General features: G+C 41.0%; 1 protein-coding gene across 1 annotated transcript in view; it reads right to left on the bottom strand.

The window, feature by feature from the left end:
* The window catches only part of scamp1.S (secretory carrier membrane protein 1 S homeolog), a 39,166-nt gene extending 18,572 nt beyond the window's left edge, over nt 1–20,594 (bottom strand). The window contains exon 1 of the mRNA XM_018244454.2: nt 20,302–20,594. Within this exon, the coding sequence (XP_018099943.1) occupies nt 20,302–20,358 (57 nt within the window). The 5' untranslated portion in view covers nt 20,359–20,594. The remainder of the gene's footprint in view (nt 1–20,301) is intronic.
* Between the last annotated feature and the right edge of the window lie 3,734 nt (nt 20,595–24,328).

Raw genomic sequence — 24,328 nt, 5'->3', positions numbered from 1 at the left:
ATCCTTGGCATAAATATGCCCCTGAACACTCCTGGTGGATGGCACTTATTTCTATTTATGATTACCCAATGGCACATAGTTCTAAAAAAAAGTATATTATTAAGAAAAATGGTCCATTTACATTAAGCAGGGTTTTACATATGAGCTGTTTTATGCAATATATTTTTATAGACCTACATTGTTTGTTTTCCTTTAAAGGAACATTGACACCAAAAAATTAAAGTGTTTTAAAGTAATTAAAATATAATGTAGTGTTGCCCTGCACTGGTAAAACTGATGTGTTTGCTTCAGAAACACTACTATAGTTGATATAAACAAGCTGCTGAGTATCCATGGTGAAAATTGAAAAAAGTCTATATGGCACAGGTTAAATAGTGGATAACAGATAACACCAATTGTGGTCATATTTTAATCTAATGGGATCTTTCAATTAATTTAATTTCCAGCATTCTTTATATAAATACCAGCACTTGATTAATTTAATATAACTTCCCTATGTGTTTTTAATAATCCTCACTTAATTTAAGCATTTTTTCCCAATTAATTGCACTCCTTTGATGAACTTTGTCATTTTTTCTTTTTAGCTTTTTTTGGTTGAGTTCAACCATGAATTGTTATTTAATTTGAGAATGATAATTGATTAAACTACTCAATGGATATAATGCACTAATTGGCACTTTATAGTATTTATGTATTATTCTAAAATCAAGTAGTTGATCAATTAATTAATTAATTGGGCACTTTTTTCACCTTAACTTATTTATTTAATTAATTTATTTAAATCCTAAGAGATTTAACGTATGCTGGATATTGATTAGGTTGTTACCTACGGGGTACTTTTTTCTTTATAATTTTGAACAGATAACACCATTATGTTCTACAGAGCTTATCTGCTGTGTAACCCGAGCCTTTTCTCCCTTCAATGGCTGCCCCCATTGCTACACAGCAGCTTATTTATAAGCAATAGTAATGTTTCTGAAGCAAACACACCAGTTTTACCAGTGCAGGGCAACACTGCATTATATCATGTTTTTATGTTATTGTTCCTTTAAGCAACTTTCCAATATACACTAAACAGTTTTTTTGTATATGTAATTTCTATTATAAACAGTATCTGATTATATACTGCTGCCTCTGACTCCTGAAATGCTGGAATGTTGCAAGCCAGCTGATTAACAGACCCGAAGAAGCGCGGACTCCTGTTACATTGTATTTCGAGTCAGACACAAAGAACAGAAAGCAATAACCAAACACGACATAACTTTAAAACAACTGGAAATGTTTAATTACGGCCTATATTGATCAAGCCTCAAGGGAGAAGTGATGGAGCATGGGAGCTCGTTAATACAAATGAAATACAATACATCAAAAGTACCTTGTTTTGGATGCAAATAAAGCTCTTAAAATACATAATCAGCCTAGTACCTAGTCACTAACAATGCATGCAACAGATTATCCAGCATGTTTGTGAGCACGGTACCCCTTCTACACACTATACCTTCCGGATGGGTGTTTTTTTTCCCTGCTGTTTTTTATGCATTTAACACACTTTAAAATGCAGGTTTGAGCTCAAAAAAATTAATTCACTAAATGATTCCATTATATTCTGCATGGCTGTACTTATAAGCGTTCTGAATTGCGTTTTTACTTCATTTGCGTTCCAGTTTATTTAGACGCAGCATGCTGCATTTTCTTGCGCTTGATGAGTGTTCAGCTATCAATAGAATAGAGGGTTGCGTTTGAAATGGAAAACAAAAACGTGCTTAGCTGCGTTAAACAATGCATCCAAAGGAACAGTAACACCGAAAACTGGAAGTGTATCAAAGTAATTAAAATATAATATATGGCTGCTCTGCACTGGTAAAACTGGTGTGTTTGCTTCAGAAAGACAACTATAGTTTATATAAGCAAGTTGCTGAGTAGCCATGGGGGCAGCCATCCAAGATGGAAAAAATAAGAAAAGGCAAAGGTTACATAGCACTTAACAGATAGAACACCATTGTATTAGACAGGTCTGTTATGTGCTATGTAACCTGTGGCTTTTACCATTCTTTTCCAGCTTATATGGCTGTCCCCATGGCTACACAGCAGTTTATTTATATAAACCAGTGATCCCCAACCAGTAGCTCATGAGCAACACGTTGCTCTCCAACCCCTTGGATGTTGCTCTCCATGTCCTCAAAGCAGGAGCTTATTTTTGAATTCCAGGCTTGGAAGCGAGTTTTAATTGTATAAAAAAAGTATAGTGCCAAGTAGAGCCTCCAAATAGCCAATCTCCGCCCTAATCTGGCACCCAAGGGACTTTTTCAAGCTTGTGTTGCTCCTCAACTCTTTTTACATTTGAATGTGGCTCACAAGTAAAAAAAAAGGATATAAACTATAGCAGTCTTTCTGAACAAAACACAAAGCTTTCACCAGTACATGCTAACAGTATATTATATGCTGTAGTGTTTCTGGTCAGCTGGTCTCTAAGGCAGCACACAGACCATCACAAAATGCTGGCTCAATTTCAAGGTAAAAAATGTAAAAGGGCAATATTTATAGATATCTATATTCCAGTTTGGAAAGATGTGATCCTCCTGTATTGTTCACACTTGTGACACCTCTATTGTTCACACCCTAAAGACTGTTCACACCTGAGACCCAGACTGAAACTGCCCACATTATTCACACCTTATTCAAAATGCTAATGGAGCACCAGCACTGTATCACTGTATGTAGTACATATTAGAATGATAGTTTTCCCTGTCTCCTGCTCTGTTCCACCTTCCCTCCCTGTGTGTGCCATTCTCTGCTTGCCCAGTGCTGCTTGTGTGTGCCATTATCTGCTTAATCAGTGCTGCTTGGGTGTGCCATTATCTGCTTACTCAGTGCTGCTTGTGTGTGCCATTCTCTGCTTACTCAGTGCTGCTTGTGTGTGCCATTCTCTGCTTACTCAGTGCTGCTTGTATATGCTATTCTCTGCTTGCCCGGTGCTGCTTGTGTGTGCCATTCTCTGCTTACTCAGTGCTGCTTGTATATGCTATTCTCTGCTTGCCCAGTGCTGCTTGTGTGTGCCATTCTCTGCTTACTCAGTGCTGCTTGTGTGTGCCATTATCTGCTTGCCCAGTGCTGCTTGGGTGTGCCATTCTCTGCTTACTCAGTGCTGCTTGGGTGTGCCATTATCTGCTTACTCAGTGCTGCTTGTGTGTGCCATTCTCTGCTTACTCAGTGCTGCTTGTGTGTGCCATTCTCTGCTTACTCAGTGCTGCTTGTATATGCTATTCTCTGCTTGCCCAGTGCTGCTTGTGTGTGCCATTCTCTGCTTACTCAGTGCTGCTTGTATATGCTATTCTCTGCTTGCCCAGTGCTGCTTGTGTGTGCCATTCTCTGCTTACTCAGTGCTGCTTGTGTGTGCCATTATCTGCTTGCCCAGTGCTGCTTGGGTGTGCCATTCTCTGCTTACTCAGTGCTGCTTGGGTGTGCCATTATCTGCTTACTCAGTGCTGCTTGTGTGTGCCATTCTCTGCTTACTCAGTGCTGCTTGTGTGTGCCATTCTCTGCTTACTCAGTGCTGCTTGTATATGCTATTCTCTGCTTGCCCAGTGCTGCTTGTGTGTGCCATTCTCTGCTTACTCAGTGCTGCTTGTATATGCTATTCTCTGCTTGCCCAGTGCTGCTTGTGTGTGCCATTCTCTGCTTACTCAGTGCTGCTTGTGTGTGCCATTATCTGCTTGCCCAGTGCTGCTTGGGTGTGCCATTCTCTGCTTACTCAGTGCTGCTTGGGTGTGCCATTATCTGCTTAATCAGTGCTGCTTGTGTGTGCCATTCTCTGCTTACTCAGTGCTGCTTGGGTGTGCCATTATCTGCTTACTCAGTGCTGCTTGTGTGTGCCATTCTCTGCTTACTCAGTGCTGCTTGTGTGTGCCATTCTCTGCTTACTCAGTGCTGCTTGTATATGCTATTCTCTGCTTGCCCAGTGCTGCTTGTGTGTGCCATTCTCTGCTTACTCAGTGCTGCTTGTATATGCTATTCTCTGCTTGCCCAGTGCTGCTTGTGTGTGCCATTCTCTGCTTACTCAGTGCTGCTTGTGTGTGCCATTATCTGCTTGCCCAGTGCTGCTTGTGTGTGCCATTCTCTGCTTACTCAGTGCTGCTTGTGTGTGCCATTATCTGCTTGCCCAGTGCTGCTTGGGTGTGCCATTCTCTGCTTACTCAGTGCTGCTTGGGTGTGCCATTATCTGCTTACTCAGTGCTGCTTGTGTGTGCCATTCTCTGCTTACTCAGTGCTGCTTGTGTGTGCCATTCTCTGCTTTCCCAGTGCTGCTTGTGTGTGCCATTCTCTGCTTGTCCTATGCTACCTGTGGAATGTAAGCCTGTTAGGGGTTTGTTCTTGGGGTTTGTTAGCATTTGGAAATTGTTGTCACATATGAGTGATGAGGGATTTCCCTGCAGTGAGCACCAACCATTTGGTTTTTTGGTGTGCTACCACTGTTAATGTGGATATGATCTTAAAAGTTATTGTGGCAACATAGGTGTTGTTTACTGTGGGTGTGGTTTAAAAGGGGGAGTGGCCAACACTGACTTCTATTATAGGCCCTCCACCACATAGGCCAGTAAAATTTCGGCCCGCAGTACCACAGAAGTTGGACAGCACTGGTCTAGTGCATATGAACGGGACTATCCAAACAGCTCCAGGGCCTGAGGGTTTCAGTTGTAACAAAGGACAAAGCTGGGCAGTCAAAGGGAAGTACATGATGGAAGAACCTTTGGAAGAAAAAGCCTTTTCCTTAAGTCAGCACATCAGGTCCATGTGTGATCATTTAGAGGTCCTGTTATTTCACATATGGAAGATTCAGCTGTGCTGAGCTAGAATGCTGCTTCCCACCTGTGGTCATTAAACATTTAAAAGGTAAGGGCCCTTACACATGGGCTTTCCGGGCTGCCCACCCCTGTTTTCCGTTTAAAGATTCAGTCTAAGTGTATTTTTTAGTTATAATATTGGTGTGTAGGCAGCCATCTCAGGTCATTTTTCCTGGTCACTTATTTACTAACCCAGGTTAAGTATGAGGCCAGTGCAGCAATCATAACAAGCAGTCAATGAACTGCTGAACCTGAAGTAGCACAATTCCAGCTAATTGCTGAGTGCTGGATATGGATTACTGCACTGGGACAATTAATCACTTCTATCAGTAAATGAGCCCAACTCTTTTATTTTTCATAGGTGAACATTAGCAATATATTCTACTTTGTGGATACCACGGGAACCTGCCTCAGGCACCAAATACAAATTGTAAGCCCTATAAGCAAAGTCCCCAAATTACAGACTAACGGATATATTTAAACTAGGCCTGTGCCTAGGAAATCAAATGCTCCACTAATTTGGTAAACATTATAAGAAAGTGCACACAATACCATAAAATGAACAAGTATAATGATGAACACACTAAAATTGAAAGAAATAGAGACAACCTACCAAAGTCTTGCTGCTATGAGAATTCTGTTCATTATTATCTCTAATAGAAGAGTTTGAGCAGACGTCTTTGTGTATGGCACCAGGCAGCTCCAGTGTACCCAAGAGCCAAGCTAACTGGCCTCACATTCGTGATCTCCAATAAGATTATGGGCAGATGACACCTAATCCAACAGCATCAAGTGCAGCCTGATAACAGCTCTGCCTTTTAGGAAGAAGATCTGAGGGGAGATTTGCATTATGAGCATCTTGGCTGCAGCACATTTCTCTCAAAGGGTACACTAGTAACTGGACAACAATGAACTAGAATGTTTTGCCTCCTGAAGTTTTTTTTCGAGGTACCCCAGACGGAGTAAAATACCCCTCTTGCTGCTCTCTAAGGGCAGAGAAACGCTCATATTCAGGGAGATTAGGCGCCCAGCAACAAATCTTCTTCTACTTAGGGGCAACTAATCCCCCAAACTGCCTCCCGCCGGCTAGAATGTAAATCGCAGGCAGGATGGTAATCGGTGCGCTTCGTTTTCCGAAGTCGTCTCATGAGGAAACTTCGGCCAACTTCGGAAAGCTAATCGCTCTGAGTGCCATCCTGCCGACAATTTACATTCTAGCCGACGGGAAGCCAGGGGAAGGCAGTTTGGGGAGATTAGTCACCCAAAGAAGAGGCGATTAATCGACGGGTGACTAAATCTCCCCGAATCTGAGTGTGTGTCTCTGCCCTAAATCATTGGCTTTTAGTAAAGTAACATCTTCAAGTACTAGCACCTCAACTTAAGAGTCCTGTGCAGAATTTTTCAAACCCAAACTTGCAACCTGTATTTTGTACCTGACTGGACCCGCTACCTGACCTGATCCGCCTTTTCCACAACCAGATCTGTAAACCACTTTTAAACAGTCACACACTTGAGAAAGGGCCTTTGGAGCCCGAAACATGTCGTTTGGACACAAAATAAAAGCCTATTAGCAGTTCTGCCTGCTGCAATTCTGCCTGCTGTGATTCCCAACCCTTATGATACATGTGGAAGTGTTGTTGCTGTAAATACCAGAAGTGACATCATCAATAGTGGACAGGGGCAGAAAAAAGTTCAAAACAATGTTTATAAAATATGGATAAAATAGATAGTATTAGATAAGAAATAAAGATGAGACATGTAACCCAAATCTATACTCACACCCAAAAATCCAACCTGTAGGGTAGCCACTTTTTTTAGGGTAACCCACAATTACCAGACACGCTGCAGGACTCTACCTCAACTGGTATGCTACCATGGAAACAAACTTTATTATGCTGCCCGCATTGCGTGTGGACAATGTTGTCACCACCACTTTGTAAGCGTCTCTGCTCTAAAATGAATCATCTTGAAGTGTTTAAAATTCTATGCATAAATGGCTAGTCACATGTTAAACATTACAATATTCAGAAGCCAAATGTACTCAATGCTGTAATAAAACATTGCTCCAGTAAGGCAGACAGGGCAAGTCCCCCTCTCCTTTCATATATAACCCATATAGACATCAGATAAAGTACAGGATCACAAAAAAAGAAGACAAAAGGCTCAATAAAGCCAATTGCTATTGCATCTGTGCCTATTAAGTACCGAGCCTCAGCAGCACTTCATTAATAATTAGGGATGCACCAAATCTAGTATTTCGGCCTAATCCTTCTGCCTGGCCGAACCAAATCCGAATCCTAATATGCATATGAAATTAGGGGCGGGGAGGGAAAGCTCATGACTTTTTGTCACAAAACAAGGAAGTAAAAAATGTTTTCCCTTCCCACCCCTAATTTGCATATGCAAATTAGGATTCGGTTCTGTATTCGGCTGAATCTTTCGCGAAGGATTCGGAATCCAAAATAGTGGATTCCGTGCATCCCTATCACGGCTCTTACTGACAAGCGTTTTTTCTGCGTTCAGCTGCAGGGGAGCGCAGGAATAGACGCATTAGGTTTTTTTCAATGGGGCTGTACTCACACAGGCGCGTGTAGGCGCCGAACGCAGGTTGAGATGCAACATGCTGCATTTTTCCTGCGTTCGGCGCATACACGCGCCTGTGTGAGTACAGCCCCATTGAAAAAACCTAAATGCGTCTATTCCTGCGCTCCCCTGCGGCTGAACGCAGAAAAACGGAACCCAGGGGAGCGCAGCTTCAACCGCTCGTCAGTAAGAGCCCTTAATAATATGTGATGCTGGGTCTGGCTGTAACCTGAGTGCTTCCTACCAAGGAGAATGCAAGTGATACCACAAAAGAGATGCACCAATATTAAGTTCTGTGCAAAATACTTACTCATTCAGCTAACGTCTGGAAATGCTGTGCTGTGTATAAACACTGATATTGTGATATTTCAGATTGGGCAAATGTGACTCATGCACCAATATAATCAGTACATGGTGTGAAACACAGCACATGCAACATATTGATTGCGGATACTTGGGAGGAATCCAGAGGGAGTTGGTGGCCTTTGGATTAAGCAGATCCCCCTTCCTTCAATAGCTGCATAACAAGCAGACTATTAACAGAGGAGAGAATGGAAATCAAACTGCAATGGGTCACAGAGAGATTTGGGCATGAGGTGAAGGGTCAGCTTAAAGTGTACATGGGTATTATAGACAAAGGGGAAGAACCAGGTATAGAACTGAAAAGGAATGTAAGGGAAAGGTTTTAAAGAATGTTTTTGATCAAAGCATATGATGAAGGAAATAAAAAGACAAATGAAAAATTGAGGCGAAAGCTGGGGCAAATATGATTGAAGGATTGAGCATGAGATGGGAAAAAGTAAATGCTATGCTTTTTTGCCATAAATTAATAGTCAGACCTAGGGGCTCTCACACAAAGTACAGGTATGGGACATGTTATCCAGAATGCTCAAGACCTGGGGTTGTCTGGGTAATTGATCTTTCCGTAATTTGGATATTCATACCTTAAGTATACCAGTAAATGACGTAAACATTAAATATACTCAGGGGGGCTGGTTCTGTTTCCAATAAGGATTAATTATATCTTGGTTGGGATCAAGTACAGAATACAGTTTTATTATTACAGAGAAAAAGGAAATCATTTTTAAAATTTGGATTATATGGATAAGAGTCCATGGGAGATGATCATTCCTAAATTGAGCTTTCTGGAGAACGGTTTCAAGATAACGGATCCCATACCTGTACTAAAAAGTAAACAACAACAATAAAACTGTAGCCTTATGGAGCAATTGATTTTAAGTCTACTAGAAAATCATGTAAGCATGAAATGAACCCAATAGGCTGGTTCTGCTTCCAATAAGGATTAATTATAGCTTAGTTACAAGCTACTGTTTTATTATTACAGTGAAAAAGAAAGTCATTTTTAAAAATCTGGATTATTCGATTATAAGGGAGTCTATGGGAGATGGCCTTTCCATATTTCGGAGCTTTCTGGTTAAAGGGTTTCCAGATAACCGATCCCATACCTGTATTGTCTTGAGGTGACCATACATGGAAAGATCCGCTGCTCTTTCCTGATAAGCAGCTTTTACTGGTCCATGATTGGCCAACTAGGGCAATGACACATGGGGAGATTTGTCACCCATGTGAAAAAAATCACTACCACCGACGGCAAATTTCCCTGAAAATGCCTTGCCATTCACTTATCTTGTAATCACCACGAGTAAAGGGAGACGCATTTACAGAGGGGTTGTTGCCCGCTGTAGCGATTTTCTATCAGTGGTCACAACACTCCCCGTGTCATGCTTTATGGCAGGGATTCATGATAAACAGTCATTATTGGAGCCCATTTAGCAAACAGAATTGGGTGTCCTTTATCTAAAAGGTTTACAACATTACTGTATGGAGATATAGTGACTAAGTCAACAGCGAGAGCAAAGAAGATAAGAATGCTGACCTGAAGCAGTGCACTGAATTTTTAAATGTATGAAATTTGAGTCTTAAATGCAAAGGAAAATAGCTCAAATAATTAGAATTATAAGTATGCAGTATTATAATAAATTTCCTGGCAGATTTTCTGCTGTTAAAGTCACGCTAGGGTGTTTTTCCCACTTAAAGGGGTGGCTCACCTTTAAAGGAATACAATTTATTGTACTATTGCCCTGCACTGGTACAACTGGTGTGTTTGATTCAGAAACACTACTATATTTTATATCAACAAGCTGCTGTGTAGTGATGGGGGCAGCCATTCAAGCACAGGGTACACAACAAATAACAGTTAAAGCGATTCTGACACGTTCCTATAAAAATCATAGGAACGTGTCAGTATGAAGAAAATGCTACACATAAAATATTTCCTGCAAAGTCCCCCCGCAAATCCGCCCCCAGCCCTGCGCACCTTTCTCAGCCGAATCGGTTCCTGCACTGACTGATCTTCCGGGTTGCTTCACTGATGCAGGGCTGGGGGCGGAGCGATCCTTCCATAGGCTGAAGTCCAGTTGTGATATGTAATCAACCAATGGAAGGATCGCGCCACCCCCAGCCCTGCATCAGTTAAGCAACCCGGAAGATGTAGGAAACAGTTGAAGAGATTTAGTCAGCATTTCAATTTAGTTGAAGAGATCTTTTATGTGGAGGAGGATCGGGTGAGTGCGGGTTTGCTGGGCTGGGGCGGCTTTGCGGGGGGCTTTAATGGGAAATATTTTGTGTGCAGCATTTTCTTCATACTGACACGTTCCTATGATTTTTATAGGAACGTGTCAGTATCACTTTAAGTTCAGAAGAATCCCATTGTATACTACAGAGCTTATCTGTATCTGCTGTGTAACCTGTGACTTTTCTTTTTTTTTAACTTGAATGGCTGCCCCCATGGCTACACAACAGCTTGTCATATATAAAACTGTAGTGTTTCTGAAGCAAACATGGCAGTTGTACCAATGCAGGGCATTGCATTTTCACTTCTTTAATACACTAATTTGTTGGTGTTACTTTTCCTTTAAGTTAAATTTTAGCTGGTCATATGATGGCTAATTCTAAGCAACTTTTCAATTAGATTTCATATTTTCTTACTGTTATCATTTTTGAATTATTTGTCTTTTTCTTCTGACTCTTTCCAGCTTTCAAATGGGGGTCACTGAACCCATCTAAAAACAAATGCTCTGTAAGGCTACATGTTAGATAATGCCACTTTTAATTACTCATCTTTCTATTCAGTCCCTCTCCTGTTCATATTACAGTCTCTTATTCAAATAAATACATGGTTGATAGGGTAACTTAGGCCCTAGCCTAGCCTAAAGATTGCTAAAATTGCAAACTGGAGAGCTGCTGAATAAAAAGCTAAATAACTTGAAAACCACAAATAATAAAAAAAAAAAAAAGAAAACCAATGGCAAATGGTCTCAGAATATCGCTCTGTACAGAAGAGGTCTGATGAAGTGCCAGAAAGAGGCATGAAACGCGTCAGGTGATTTAACATGTCATAGAGTAGGAGTACATCTGTAATAGATGCTTGTTTGTTGTTTTAACCATTCAAAATAAAGCTGTACAGTGATTTTTATCCCATGTGTGTGGAATGGCTTTCTCACCCACCAAACCCCCTACAACTCATAATTATAGCAAAGAGGCAGGAGCCATTTTGTAGACACTGTTATTAAGACAAGCCTTGCATCATCTCAGAATCTTGTTTGTGCACCCGAATGGGGAACCGGATGTCCATCCCCATGCCCTGGGGGAGAGCAGTGACATTTAGGAAGTGCTGAATGGAAAGTGAAAGTAATTGCTTGCCCCGCCTGACAGCTGAGATTTTTAAATGAGTTTACAACAGCTATGAATGCTTTAATAAAAACAAGAATTTGGATTTCATGTTTAATTTGAAAAGGACTTTTATTAAACAGCTTTTTATGTCTGAGTGACAGGTCCACTTTAAGTGCACTGACAGGTACTACTTTGTCCCTATGGATCTCCACAGGCCTCTATATGATTCAACTGTTAGCCTGGGGGCTCTAAAGTGGGCAAAGATCAACTTGCTTGGCAACCTCATGAGATGAGTGAATCTCTCTGTGTATGGTAACCTTAAAATGATCAGATCAGTGCAACTTGTCCATTGATGTGTGAAGCTAAATTGCATGAGATTCAAATGTCTGTGTCACTGCCAAATGATCCGATCGCCCAAATGTCAATGTGTGTGCAGTACTTTAATGATTATCTATGTTGTTAGCAGCAATTTAAGGTACCTGACCATACTCATTACTTTTACCAAAAGATAAAACCTGCTGGGTTCCAAACGCCCCAACACCTAAAAGGTGACTGAAAATCACCTCTTTCACATCTTATTCATTAATGCTATTTAGATTAAAAGCATAAAGTTTTAATTTTTAAAGTGAAAGGCTGATATTATTGCCACTATAAAGTCCTTTTATTCCATCTCTTAAAGTGGATAGTACTCTGGGATGGGCACAACGATGGGGAGGGGAGTAATATTTTTTAAATATATTTATTTAGTAGGCCTGTCCTGAAGAAAAAAATTAATTGGGGCCTTCATTTAACTCCAATTCTTCAGGAGTCACAATGGGATATTTTGTCGCCCACAATTTATCTTGGCTACTGCGGCAACAAAACAAAGGAACCCAGCAGTGCCTAGGAATTTAGATGTGAATGTTCTTATTGGAGTCACTGCAAGCAAGGGTGGGCCTTAGTGATGGTGCATGAGACATTTACATCACATCATTGCTGCGTACGGACAAGCTAGAGGCTGACTGACATTCTCAACAACTGTTGGAAGAGACAGCTTAAATGGGCTATATCACTCTAGTCCAAAAGTGGTGGACCCAGAAAAGCAGTGAACTGAAAGAAGGAAGGAGAACTTGTGCATTGCCTTAAGTCAAATACAACTCTTACAGACTATTAATATAGACTGTGTAAATTAGTTCCTTTTGCTTTCTGAGCACTCCTTCTCTCTGACTATGAAGGCATCAAAGAGGCTGTGCATGCCTAATTGAGTTCCACTATAGCAGAGGCAGTAAACATGCCCAGTAGGCAGTTCTTGGGGTCTTCATAGTCAAGAGAATGAGAGCTCAGAAAGCAAAAGGGCTTATTGAGCACTCGACAAGGAAGTAACTAAAAGAGCTGCAGTTGAACTGCCTGTAATAGAGAAATTAAATGCATTTGCATGCAGGGAGAAAGGTATGTTGTTCTTGGGGCTTTTTAAAATAATTTTGGGGGATTTTAAAACAAAAGGCTTACTTATCCTTTAATGCAATGTGGTTTCCCCTAGCGTTTTCTCTTGGCTACTTCCATGAGGGAAAGGAAGAAGCCAAAAACTGCATATGAGGAAATAAATGTCAATGCAAGGGGTTTTGGCACATAAAGGAGGTTATTGTCTCAAAATGCAGTCATTTGACTTTTTGAGGAAATAATTGCCTGCATGTGCTTGAACCAAAGCAAACGATGCATTAAACTTGTATGGTGAAAACTGTGAAGGCCCAGTATGTTTGCTTGGATTAACTGTAAAAGTTAACAAACATTTAAATCTCAGAGTGTCCCTCACATGCAAACTATATTTGTCAGTGGCAAGGTAAAAACCTACATAAAGGGAATGAATTTATCAAAATATGGTAATGCTGAGTTTTCATTTAAAAGTACAGTAACACCAAAAATGAAAGTGTTTTAAAGGAATAACAATATAATGTAGTGTCGACCTGCACTGGTAAAACTGGTGTATTTTCTTCAGAAACACTACTATAGTTGGGGGCAACGAATGTGTATAGAAAACACACACACTGGTTAATGCAGTTGGGGAGCAGCCCTTCAAGCACAGTATACGCAGTAGATAACAGGTAAGTACTACTATAGTTTATATAAACAAGCTGCTGTGTAGCCATGGGGGCAGCCATTCAAGTACAGGATACACAGTAGATAACAGGTAAGTACTACTATAGTTTATATAAACAAGCTGCTGTGTAGCCAGGGGGCAGCCATTCAAGCACAGGATACACAGTAGAAAACATTTTGAAAAATCCCATTGTATGCTACAGGGCATCTGTTATCTGCTGTGTATCCTGTGCCTTTTCTCCTTTTTCAGCTTTGAATGGCTGCACCATGGCTACACAGCAGCGTGTTTATATAAACTATAGTTGTGTTTCTAAAGCAAACACCCCTAATTTACTAGTGCAACATAAAAGTACTGTATATACTCGAGTATAAGCCGAGTTTTTCAGCATCCAAAATGTGCTGAAAAAGTCTACCTTGGCTTATACTCGGGTCAGCGGGCAGTAGCTGAGATTGCAGTCACTTTTAATCATTCCTATACCAACAGTTCACTTGGGGAGAGACTGCAATATCAAACAGCGCCCTCTGTTGGTTATATGAAAGAATAACTGTGCGCCCTCTGTTGGTTATATGAAAGAATAACAGTGACTGCAATAATACACAGCACCCTCTGTTGGTTATATGAAAGAATAACAGTGACTGCAATATCACACAGCGCCCTCTGTTGGTTATATGAAGGATTAACAGTGATGGCAATATCAAACAGAGCCCTCTGTTGGTTATATGAAAGATTAACACTGATGGCAATATCACACAGCACCCTCTGCACATGGTAGTGGGACAGTGGGACAATGCACACAGTAATCCGTTTGGCAATTCTCTGTCACCATCAACTTTGCAAAGAAGTCCGGTTGATCGCTGGGGGGGGGGTCACTTTGGCGGAATGTGCGCTGCTGGGAGACAGGGCTGTAGCTGTGTCTAGGCTTATACTATAGTCAATAAGTTTTCCCAGTTTTCGTAGGTAAAATTAGGTACCTTGGCTTATACTCGGGTCGGCTTATACTCGAGTATATACGGTACATTATATTTTCATTACTTTAATAGAATTTTATTTTTTGGTGCTACTGTTCCTTTAAAGTTCCAGGTGCAGGTCTTTCATGTTTTACAACATTTTGTACAGGTCCAGAGACCTACAGAAATAGGTCCATGACAGCTGGGGGCTGGAGTTTGATTCCTACAAGTGTTCTATCTGCAACCAGTTTGTATGTCACCCTGAGTCCATGTGGGTTTCCTCTGGGTACTTCTGTTTGCTCCCACGCTCTGAAAAACATACAGGCAGGCTAATTGGCCCCTGAAGACATGTAATGGCGTATTCTGGGTGTCTGGAACAGGAAAATTAGACTGTGAGCTCAACTGGGGCCGGCACGGATTTGGATAATGAACAGTGTGTAATGCGCTGCAAAATATGTGCCATTAAATAATAGGATAAAAAAAAAACATTTTTGTGAAACACAGTATGGAGCTAGGACAAGCCCTTGTCTCTCAACAACATAAAAACACTTTATATTTAGCCTCACATGAACTGTATTAATCCCACCACAAGGAATAGTACAGGTGGTACAAGTTTTAGTTGCCTTTTACCAACCGTTTATAGTTATGTCATTGGGGCTTAAGTCCTGATTTCAAAAGCAACCATTTATTGCCAATTACCAAGTTAAACAGCCCAAAATTCTTAAGCTGATCATAGATATAGAGATAATCATATACTCAACAGAGTCACAAGAGCGATTGTTTGGGATATGCTTTGATGTGCCATTAACATAAAGACTGATATTGATCAGAGCGGCCATGCGCGCAGACATCGGTCCGATTTTCAATCTGCATTATCAGCTGGAAACATCATGCTATTTTTACAAGAAGTTTTATAGATATTACTGTAGAAATGGTAGCACACAACCATAATATTCTAACTTCAGAGTGCAGAAATGGCTGATAATCATGGTATTATAATATCTGTCCCAATCCACACAATTAAAGCTAATACCAACAAATGAATGTAATGAAAATATAATGTACTGTTATGCTGCACTGGTACAACTGGTATGTTTGATTCAGAAACTCTACTAAATAAACTGCTGTGTAGCTATGGGGGCAGCCATTCAAAGCTGAGAAGGGAGAAAACGCACAGGATACACAGCAGATAACAAGCTCTGTAGTATACAATGGTATTCTTCTGAACTTATCGGTTATCTACCGTGTATCCTGTGCTTGAATGCCTGTCCCTATGGCTACAAAGCAGATTGTTTATATAAAATATAGTAACGTTTCTGAAGCAAATATAGTAGTTCTACCAGTGCAGGGCACCAGTACACTATATTGTCATTTCTTTCAAATACTTTCATTTTTTTGTTTTACTGTTCCTTCAAAGAATTAAGTCTCAAAGTGTATCTCTGGCCACTGGACCTTGTGTTTAGCAGCAATGTTTTCATGAGGGGATGGCAGAAATAGGGATGCCACATAGGAACCCCACCATAACCTAACTTTCATCTCATTCAGATGCACAATTTAGAAAACGTCAGCAGACTAAGAAGCCTTTTATATAATGAGCTGCTCCTTACCACTCAAACTTACAAAAGCTCCAGATTATGGGGTTTTTTTATACAGAGAAGGGAAAGTTGTGCTCACCCCTAATTTTTAAAACCATTAGGCGGGGGTGCAATGAGGCTGTGACCACAAAATACATGTAGTCAAATACAAGAGGTCCTCTGCACTCAACCCATTATCAATATATTTAAGACAGAGACATTTTGTGCATACTGCTACTGAAAAATGCCTTACCCTTTAAACAAAACAGGGATTGTTTGTCCATATATTGCAATATATTTAAGCTGGCCAACTACGTCAAAGTCATCCCATATCTGGCCAGTCCTACGCTTAATTTTCATCTGACTCATTAAGAATTCAATTGCTTTATTATACATTTTACAAAGGGACTAAGTTTTACCTGCAACTTACTTGCTGCTTTCAAAGTAAAACTCCCAAACTTGGCTGCCCTTTTATTAGACACCAGTGGGATCACCTGACTATAGCTGGGAAGGGTGGGAGCTACAACATGGAGCTGAAAGCAGCTAGTAAGCTGCAGGTAAAACTTAGTCCCTTTGTAAAATGTATAATGAAGCAATAGAATTCTTAATGAATCAGATGAAAATTAAGCGTAGGACTGGCCAGATATGGGATGACTTTGACGTAGTTGGCCAGCTTAAATATATTGTAATATATGAACAAACAATCCCTGTTTTGTTTAAAGGGTAAGGCATTTTTCAGTAGCTGTATGCACAAAATGTCGCTGTCTTAAATATATTGATAATGGGTTGAGTGCAGAGGACTCTTGTATTTGTCTATTTGTTTATACAGAGGGCTTCTCAGTTGACTGCCGATTTCTTTTGATTGCACAAACCTAAAGCGTGGCTTTACATTCAGTATCAGATTATAACATCTTTAGTGCAAACAATAACAAACCATACATATTTCCTATTTAGAACAATAGGCAAAAAGTATGTTTGGCATAAGCCCTATCATCAATTTGCTTTGTCATTCATTCAGTCTCTGCCATAAGGTGGGACTGTTGCCACAGTTCTGTTAACTGAATTTGCCAAAGGTAGGTAATGATTCTATAGATTTAAACAAGCCATAAAAGAAGCAATAGGATGGTGAACATTAGGGATTCAATTATTCTGGTGTAGAGGTCGGGGGAACTGTTAATGTCAATATGGAATCTGAACATTCACAAAGGTGCCCAACATTGCATGCAGACCATAAGAATATTAATATATGTATAAGTCCACATGATAGCAACAAAGTTGCAGTTTACAGCAATTCGGGTGGTACCGTGCGAGATGAAACAAATTTCAAATTGCATGCACCTTGAAGAAAATTCTATTCCAAGGTACCCATGTGACTGTTCTGATCCATTTATTATACGTTAAGTTATCCCGACAACACCTACACAAAAACACAGCCTTCTATACAAGGTTTTAACATACAATAAAAAGTGTAGAAGAAGAACGGATATTCGCATTCAACTGAAACCATATCCTATTTATAGGAAGCATTTACAGAAATTACTTGATACCAAGTCATATAATATTTGTACGGGTTATTTTATCCACAGAGCCTGTTTAATTCAGCAATATATAAAAAGTTGTTTCCAAAGGACATAACGGATTATTATTTTGCCCTCTGTGATATTACAGGATATGTCCACTTCTACATATATGTGAAAACCGAGCTTGAGATGAGATTTGGGATGAAAAACGTTATTTGCGGTCCTAAATATTCTTGGAACTATGGCTGAATGTGATACATCATTGTTTTCCTATACCTTGTTTTGAGCTAATGTGGACCTCCAAAGGGGGATAATTATTCAGCCAAGAGGAAGTTTCAACCGTTATTTTTTACGGTTTCCAAATGTGTAAAATGTGGACTGTAAAGGTGGCTATATACGGGCCGATAAAAGCTGCCGACAGACCGAGTCGGCAGCTTATTAGCCCGTGTATGGGGCCCCCCGACGGGCTTCCCCGATCGAGATGTGGCCAAAAGTTGGCCAGATCTCGATCGGATGAGACAAAAAATCCCATCGGATCGCGGCCGCATCTGTTCGTTGATGCGGTCCCACGATCCAACCACCCGTTCCCATTCGTTAGGATCCGATCGTTGGGCCCTAGGGCCCACAATCGGATCAGCCCGATATTGCCCATCTCAAGGTGGGCATATCGGAGAGAGATCCGCTCGTTTGGCGACATCGCCAAACGAGCGGATCTCTCCATCTATGGCCACCTTAACCCTTCGACTCTGCATTCTTCTGGGGTGCTGTGTTCAGATGTCAGCTCCATGTACACAGAAGCAATTAATGGCTAGTCTCTGCCAAAAGGCTAATTGCTTATTACATGCAATGAAGCAGCGCACTCACTTCACAACTATAAGCTGCATTGGAGCTTGTCACCAGTGTTTATCCTTGTGTTTGATATGGTCTGCAATTGTGACATCAGTGCATGTAGCTAGCACTTATTCTACTGGCAAAAGATAACGACATATAATACACAAAAGCCATTAATATCTTGTAAATTATATCCTTATAAACGGTGAGTTCTGATGTCATCAGTTATAAATGGTGAGTTCTGATGTCATTTCTGTCACCATGACTCACTAAAATTTGTGTATTATAATAAATAAAGTACCCCCAGTTGCAAAATATAAGGATATTAGAAGTTACCTCGGAGTTTCATGACCTGTATAAAAACACTCGGCCTTCGGCCTTGTGTTTTTATATGGTCATGAAACTCCTCGGTAACTTATTATATCCTTATATTTTACAAGAGGGGGTACTTTATTCACTATATATTTGATCTGTGTATGGTAGACTTTAGAAACCCCACACACAGAAAAGCATTCCAGATTTAGTACAACTGGATTAAAACAACCATAAAAAAGTGGGGAAAAAATTACTGAGCAAAATCTTCTTTATTGAAAATGTATCTAGATGGGCATGCCGGTTATGCCTACAAATAGGGATATTTACTAATCAATATTTGCAAATGTTTTTTTTTTTCCATTTTACTGGATCAACTAGACGTTAGGCAGGTTATATACAGACTTAAAGGAGAACTAACCCCTAAAAATTAATATGGCCATATTTTACATACTGAATTTATTGCACCAGCTTAAAGTTTCAGCTTGTCAATATCAGCAAATTTGTCACGGGGGGCATCATCTTGGAAAGTGTCTGTGACACTCAAATGCTCAGTGGGCTCTGAGCAGCTGTTGAGAAGCTAAGCTTAGGGGTCGTCACTAATTATCCAGCAGAAAATTAGGTTCCCCTGTAATATAAGTTGATGCTACAGGGCTGATTATTAAATTCTGATGCTAATTGCACTGGTTTCTGTGCTGCCATGTAGTAATTATCTGTATTAATTACTAATCAGCCTTATAGTGTGACATTTCTATTCTATGTGTACTGTATATTGTGAGTGGATCCCTAAGCTCAGTAAGTGACAGCAGCACAGAGCATGTGCAGTGAATCAGCAGAAAAGAAGATGGGGAGCTACTGGGGCATCTTTGGAGACAAAGATCTTTACTGCTAAAGGGCCATTGTTGCCTCGGGCTGGTACAGAAGAACAAAAAATAATGTACAACATTTATAGCCTATTTCTTTAAAAGGTTGAACTTGATGGATGTGTGTCTTTTTTTCAACCTAACTTACCATGTATCTATGTATTTACTAAAACACGCATCTGATGATGTTTGTAGTTCAAGGTAAGTGCACATTAGCCAAACTGGTTGGATTTAGAAATGGATTTGGATTTAGGCAATGTGGGATGCCCGTAGAAAAGCCAATTTTTCAGGTTTGTGCTGTATTAAGTTGGCAGTAAACGCACAGAGTTGACCGGCCAGTTTGGCCAGTCAAATCTGTCTACCTGGAAATTAAGATATCACCTGCTGATGCCTCTTATAGTAGGATTGTGGGACAGATAATACATGAGTAGGCTATAACTACTACAGGAGCATTTAAATCCCTTAGGGTGAGGACACACTGAGCCACTAGTAGCAGCTACTAGTTATGACTACAAAAATAGACAATGCCACTAATTTACTGATAACTGTCTCTACCTGTGTTTTAGCAGAGACAATTCTTAGTAGTGTCTATGGCAGGGTATGTTCTATTGTTTTGTAGCCTTGACAAGTAGCTGCTACTAGTAGCTCTGTGTGTTTTCATCTTTACTGCCAAGAAGCAGAATACTGTTTGTTGACATTACTCGTAATTAGGTGCCCATATAATGGCATAGCCAGCAATCACAGCATGTTTACACCTGAGAAACAGATGCTGCAGCAGAAAGAACAGAATTGCAGCCTGTGAGTGTGACCTGTCTCATAGAACTAGAGCCTAGCTATCGCAAGTAGCTCAGACTCCCCCAGTAGACGCAGAATTGCTGCGAATTGTCCAGTTGACCAATAACAAGGGAGACGTGTATTCCCAGCAACAGCTGCAGTAGCACATAAGAGCCCTGTACATAGAGGCAGCCGCAAGCACACAGCTACCTGCAATGCAATACTGAGCAGCTACAGTGCCGAGCGCACGGCCGCTACAGATCCGCACGGTAGTCACATTTATTACCTTGAATGGGTTGTTTAGGTCCGGGTCCGCAAACGGATTTCTATCGAAGTCGGACATGGCGGAAGCGGGTCCGAGCACCCCCGGTAGATGCTAGAATGGAGCAGCTTGCAGGAAGTCGTGATGTCACAATCATGTGACCGAGAAATGGGTGGTTCCGACGGATGTCAGATAGGGGAGGGTTTCCCGGCTAAAGGACGAGGCCACGTTGCAGAGGCAGCTGACAGGCTAAGGCTCAGGGACTGACTGAGCACAGAGAGCAGGGGGAGGGGGGATTCCAGTGTGGAATGGAGCTGGCACCTGGGCCCAAGGGAGGGTTTACAAGAGGTCAGGCTTGTTGCGAGGGGGACGAAATGGAGGTGTGGAAAATAGAGGGGATATACAGAGGGCTGCTGGGGGAGTGCAGGGGGATATACAGAGGGCTGCTGGGGGAGTGCAGGGGGATATACAGAGGGCTGCTGGGGGGAGTGCAGGGGGATATACAGAGGGCTGCTGGGGGAGTGCAGGGGGATATACACAGGGCTGCTGGGGGAGTGCAGTGGGATATACAGAGGGCTGCTGGGGGAGTGCAGGGAGATATACACAGGGCTGCTGGGGGAGTGCAGTGGGATATACAGAGGGCTGCTGGGGGAGTGCAGGGAGATATACACAGGGCTGCTGGGGGAGTGCAGGGAGATATACACAGGGCTGCTGGGGGAGTGCAGGGAGATATACACAGGGCTGCTGGGGGAGTGCAGTGGAATTTACACAGGGCTGCTGGAAGTGCTCGTTGGAATCATATTTCATTGCTGCGGGGCCTGCTAGTGTGAAGTGACGGCTGCAGGAGTACAGTGTAGCTCTGCATCGTCCAGAATGCTGGAGGAGTGCAGTCTCACCGAGTGCTGGCAGGCTGCCGAATGAGCATAGTGTAAGGCCGGTACAGCTGGTGACCCAGTCTGTATTCTGCTAAAGGGAACACTCTAGTTAAAAACGTATTTGTCTATATGTATTTTGTGGTCACACCCTCATTGCACCCCCGCCTAATGGTTTTAAAAATTAGTGGTGAGCACAACTTTCCCTTGTTTGTTATAGTTATACAGGAGCAGTGACCAGCTCCATGTTGTAGCTCCCACCCTTCCCAGCTATAGTCAGGTGATCCCACTGGTGTCTAATAAAAGGGCAGCCAAGTTTGGGAGTTTTACTTTGAAAGCAGCAAGTAAGTTGCAGGTAAAACTTAGTCCCTGTGTAAAATGTATAATGAAGCAATATAATTCTTAATGAATCAGATAAAATTGAGCATAGGACTGGCCAGATATGGGATGACTTTGACGTAGTTGGCCAGCTTAAATATATTGCAATATATGGACAAACAATCCCTGTTTTGTTTAAAGGGTAAGGCATTTTTCAGTAGCTGTATGCACAAAATGTCTCACTGCCTTAAATAAAGTGATAATGGGTTCAGTGCAGAGGACTCTTGTATTTACCATTGGGCGAGACCATTAGTCTCAAACAAGGAGGGGGTCTGGGTTGACAGGGTCCACCAGGTTTTCTTTGGGTGTCCTGCCAGCCCAGTCCAACCTTGCTTCTCATCCTGCCAGAGTTTTATTGCTAAAGCGCTATTGCTGCACAAATGTGGCAGCCCCCTCATAAAGGAACACGGGGGATCTGATCGATAATATAAAAGCATCGGGCAAATACTTTTAAAGCAAAATTCTAAATAGCATGCAAAAGCAATATTATGATAGATGTGAAAAAAATGCTGGTGTCAGTTTTTCACTGCCCCCTAATGAATTGACTGAGTTATTGGCACATTAATCATTTTAACTATTTATATAAACAGATTTTTATAGATTAACACCAACTGTTCATAATAATAATAATTTACTTAATTATCTGAGTGTCCCCTACTTTTTTCAGCAGTGGAATGGCTAGTTATTGGGCCCCACAGCAAGATCATTCGGACCCCCTATACGTATGTAACTTATGGAAAAACTTGTTACGTTTGTTAAGTTGTTATTTGTTAAGTTGAAAAACGTAGGTATCAAGCAGTGTCTGCACCAGTGTGATGGGACAGATAGGTGTGCAGATTTAAACTTAGGGAAATCTCCACTGACCACCAAGGGATTGAGACAATTTGCATTTGGTTTTCATTTCTTATTATTTGTGTTTTTTGAATTATCTAGTTTTTTATTCACCAACTCTCAAGTTTGCAGTTTCAACAATCTGGTTGCTATGGTCCAAATTACCCTAGCAACCTTGCACTGATTTGAATGAGAGACTGTACTATGACTTGGAGAGGCCTGAATAGAAAGATGAATAATTAACAATACATTTGCAGCCTTACAGAGCATTTGTTTGTTTTATGGGGTCAGTGACCCCTATTTGAAAGCTGGAAAGAATCAGAAGAAAAAGGTAAATAATTAAAAAACTATAAAACAAATGAAGGCCAATTAAAAAGTTGCTTAGAATGAGCCATTTTAACTTATAGGTGAACCACCCTTTAAGGTAAATAACACTGACCCCCAACTGACTTTATTAGCACATTAATTATTTTTCTATTTATATGAACTATTACTGACTAGTTATTGGGCTCACAGCAAGATCATTGCACAATTTATGTAACTTAAGCCAGCCATAGATGTGCATGTCAGACAACCTATCGTACGTTGCAATCTTCCGGCCTACAACTAACCATTCAGATTACATAAAGTAGTAAAAATAACAAATCAGATGATGTCCTGGCCATGAATTGGCAGACAGCAAATCGTACGAAAGATATATCCGACAAATAGTAGTGACAATCACCCATCAATATAGTCAATAAGTGCAGAGATATTATCATTAGTCAACAGAAATTTTTTAACCTGACTAATCGACTGATCACCATGGTACGAAAAATGTCGGGACAATCCAAGCCTGAAAATTGTACAGAACTCATTTCGTATGACATCTATGGCCAGCTTTATGCAAAAACTGTTGTATAAAGCAATTACAACACAGAGTAGTGACAGGAAGGAATGTAGGTTTTAAACAGAATTGCACTGCCCCCCAATTAACTGACTTATTAGCACAATTAATTGAACTGTTACTTATTATAGAGTAACAACTGTTTATATTGGAATCTATATAAACTTTATTATATGATCTGTGGCCTACATGCTTGTATCAGTGGAATGACTAGTTATTGAGCCCACTGCAAGATTATTAGGTCCCTAAATGTATGCAATTGATGTAACTTATGGAAAAATGTGCATTCTTTTTGTTGAAACTAACCTTTGTATTAAGCAAAAACAGTGCAAAGCAGCGTGACAATGGTAGAAAGGTGCATAGAGTTAAACCTAGGTAGGTCTGGGCCGGCGTGAGTGCACACATGCACGACGGGGGGAGGGTTGCAGGACAGGAGGCAGTGAGGCAACAGCCCTCAGAGTCCGGAGGGGGGCCCTGAGGCAGAACCCCCGGGGGGCCGGGCCCCCCAGTCTGACCCAGAACCTAGGGCAAATGCCACTGACCCCCCCCCCATGAACTTAATGATTATTAGCAAAATACGGAAAGTTGTGTTCACCACTAAATTTTAAACCATTAGGCGTGGGTTTCTAGTAGCTTAATGCACAAAATGTTTCGATGTCTTTAATATATTGATAATGGATTGAGAGCAGAGGACCTCTTTTATTTGCCTGACTCATTATTAGCACATAAATCAATGGAACTATTTATATAAACTATTTATAGGAACTGCTTATTAAATAGTAACATCAACTGTTTATATTGGGATCTATTTACTGAATGATATGTGCATGTCCTACATGAGCTTTTCAATAGTGGAATGACTGATCATTGGCCCCCTAAAATGAAGAAACAAGACATTTTCCCTAAACATATATTGTAACTGCTTATCAGTCCCATAGCTCCCCCCCCATAGTTAGTTTCTGAGCTCCAGTAATTGCAGTTTCTGTTTTCTCTATAGTTCAACCTTTTATCCCAGTATTGTGCATGGGTGTCCACAGATAGGAGAATGGGGGGACACTTGTCCCTCCCTGTACTTGTACTTCAT

This window comes from Xenopus laevis, chromosome 1S (assembly GCF_017654675.1).
Source record: "Xenopus laevis strain J_2021 chromosome 1S, Xenopus_laevis_v10.1, whole genome shotgun sequence".
NCBI lineage: Eukaryota > Metazoa > Chordata > Amphibia > Anura > Pipidae > Xenopus > Xenopus laevis.
Note: the sequence above shows the minus strand (reverse complement) of the source record. Positions and strands in the feature narration are given on the sequence as shown.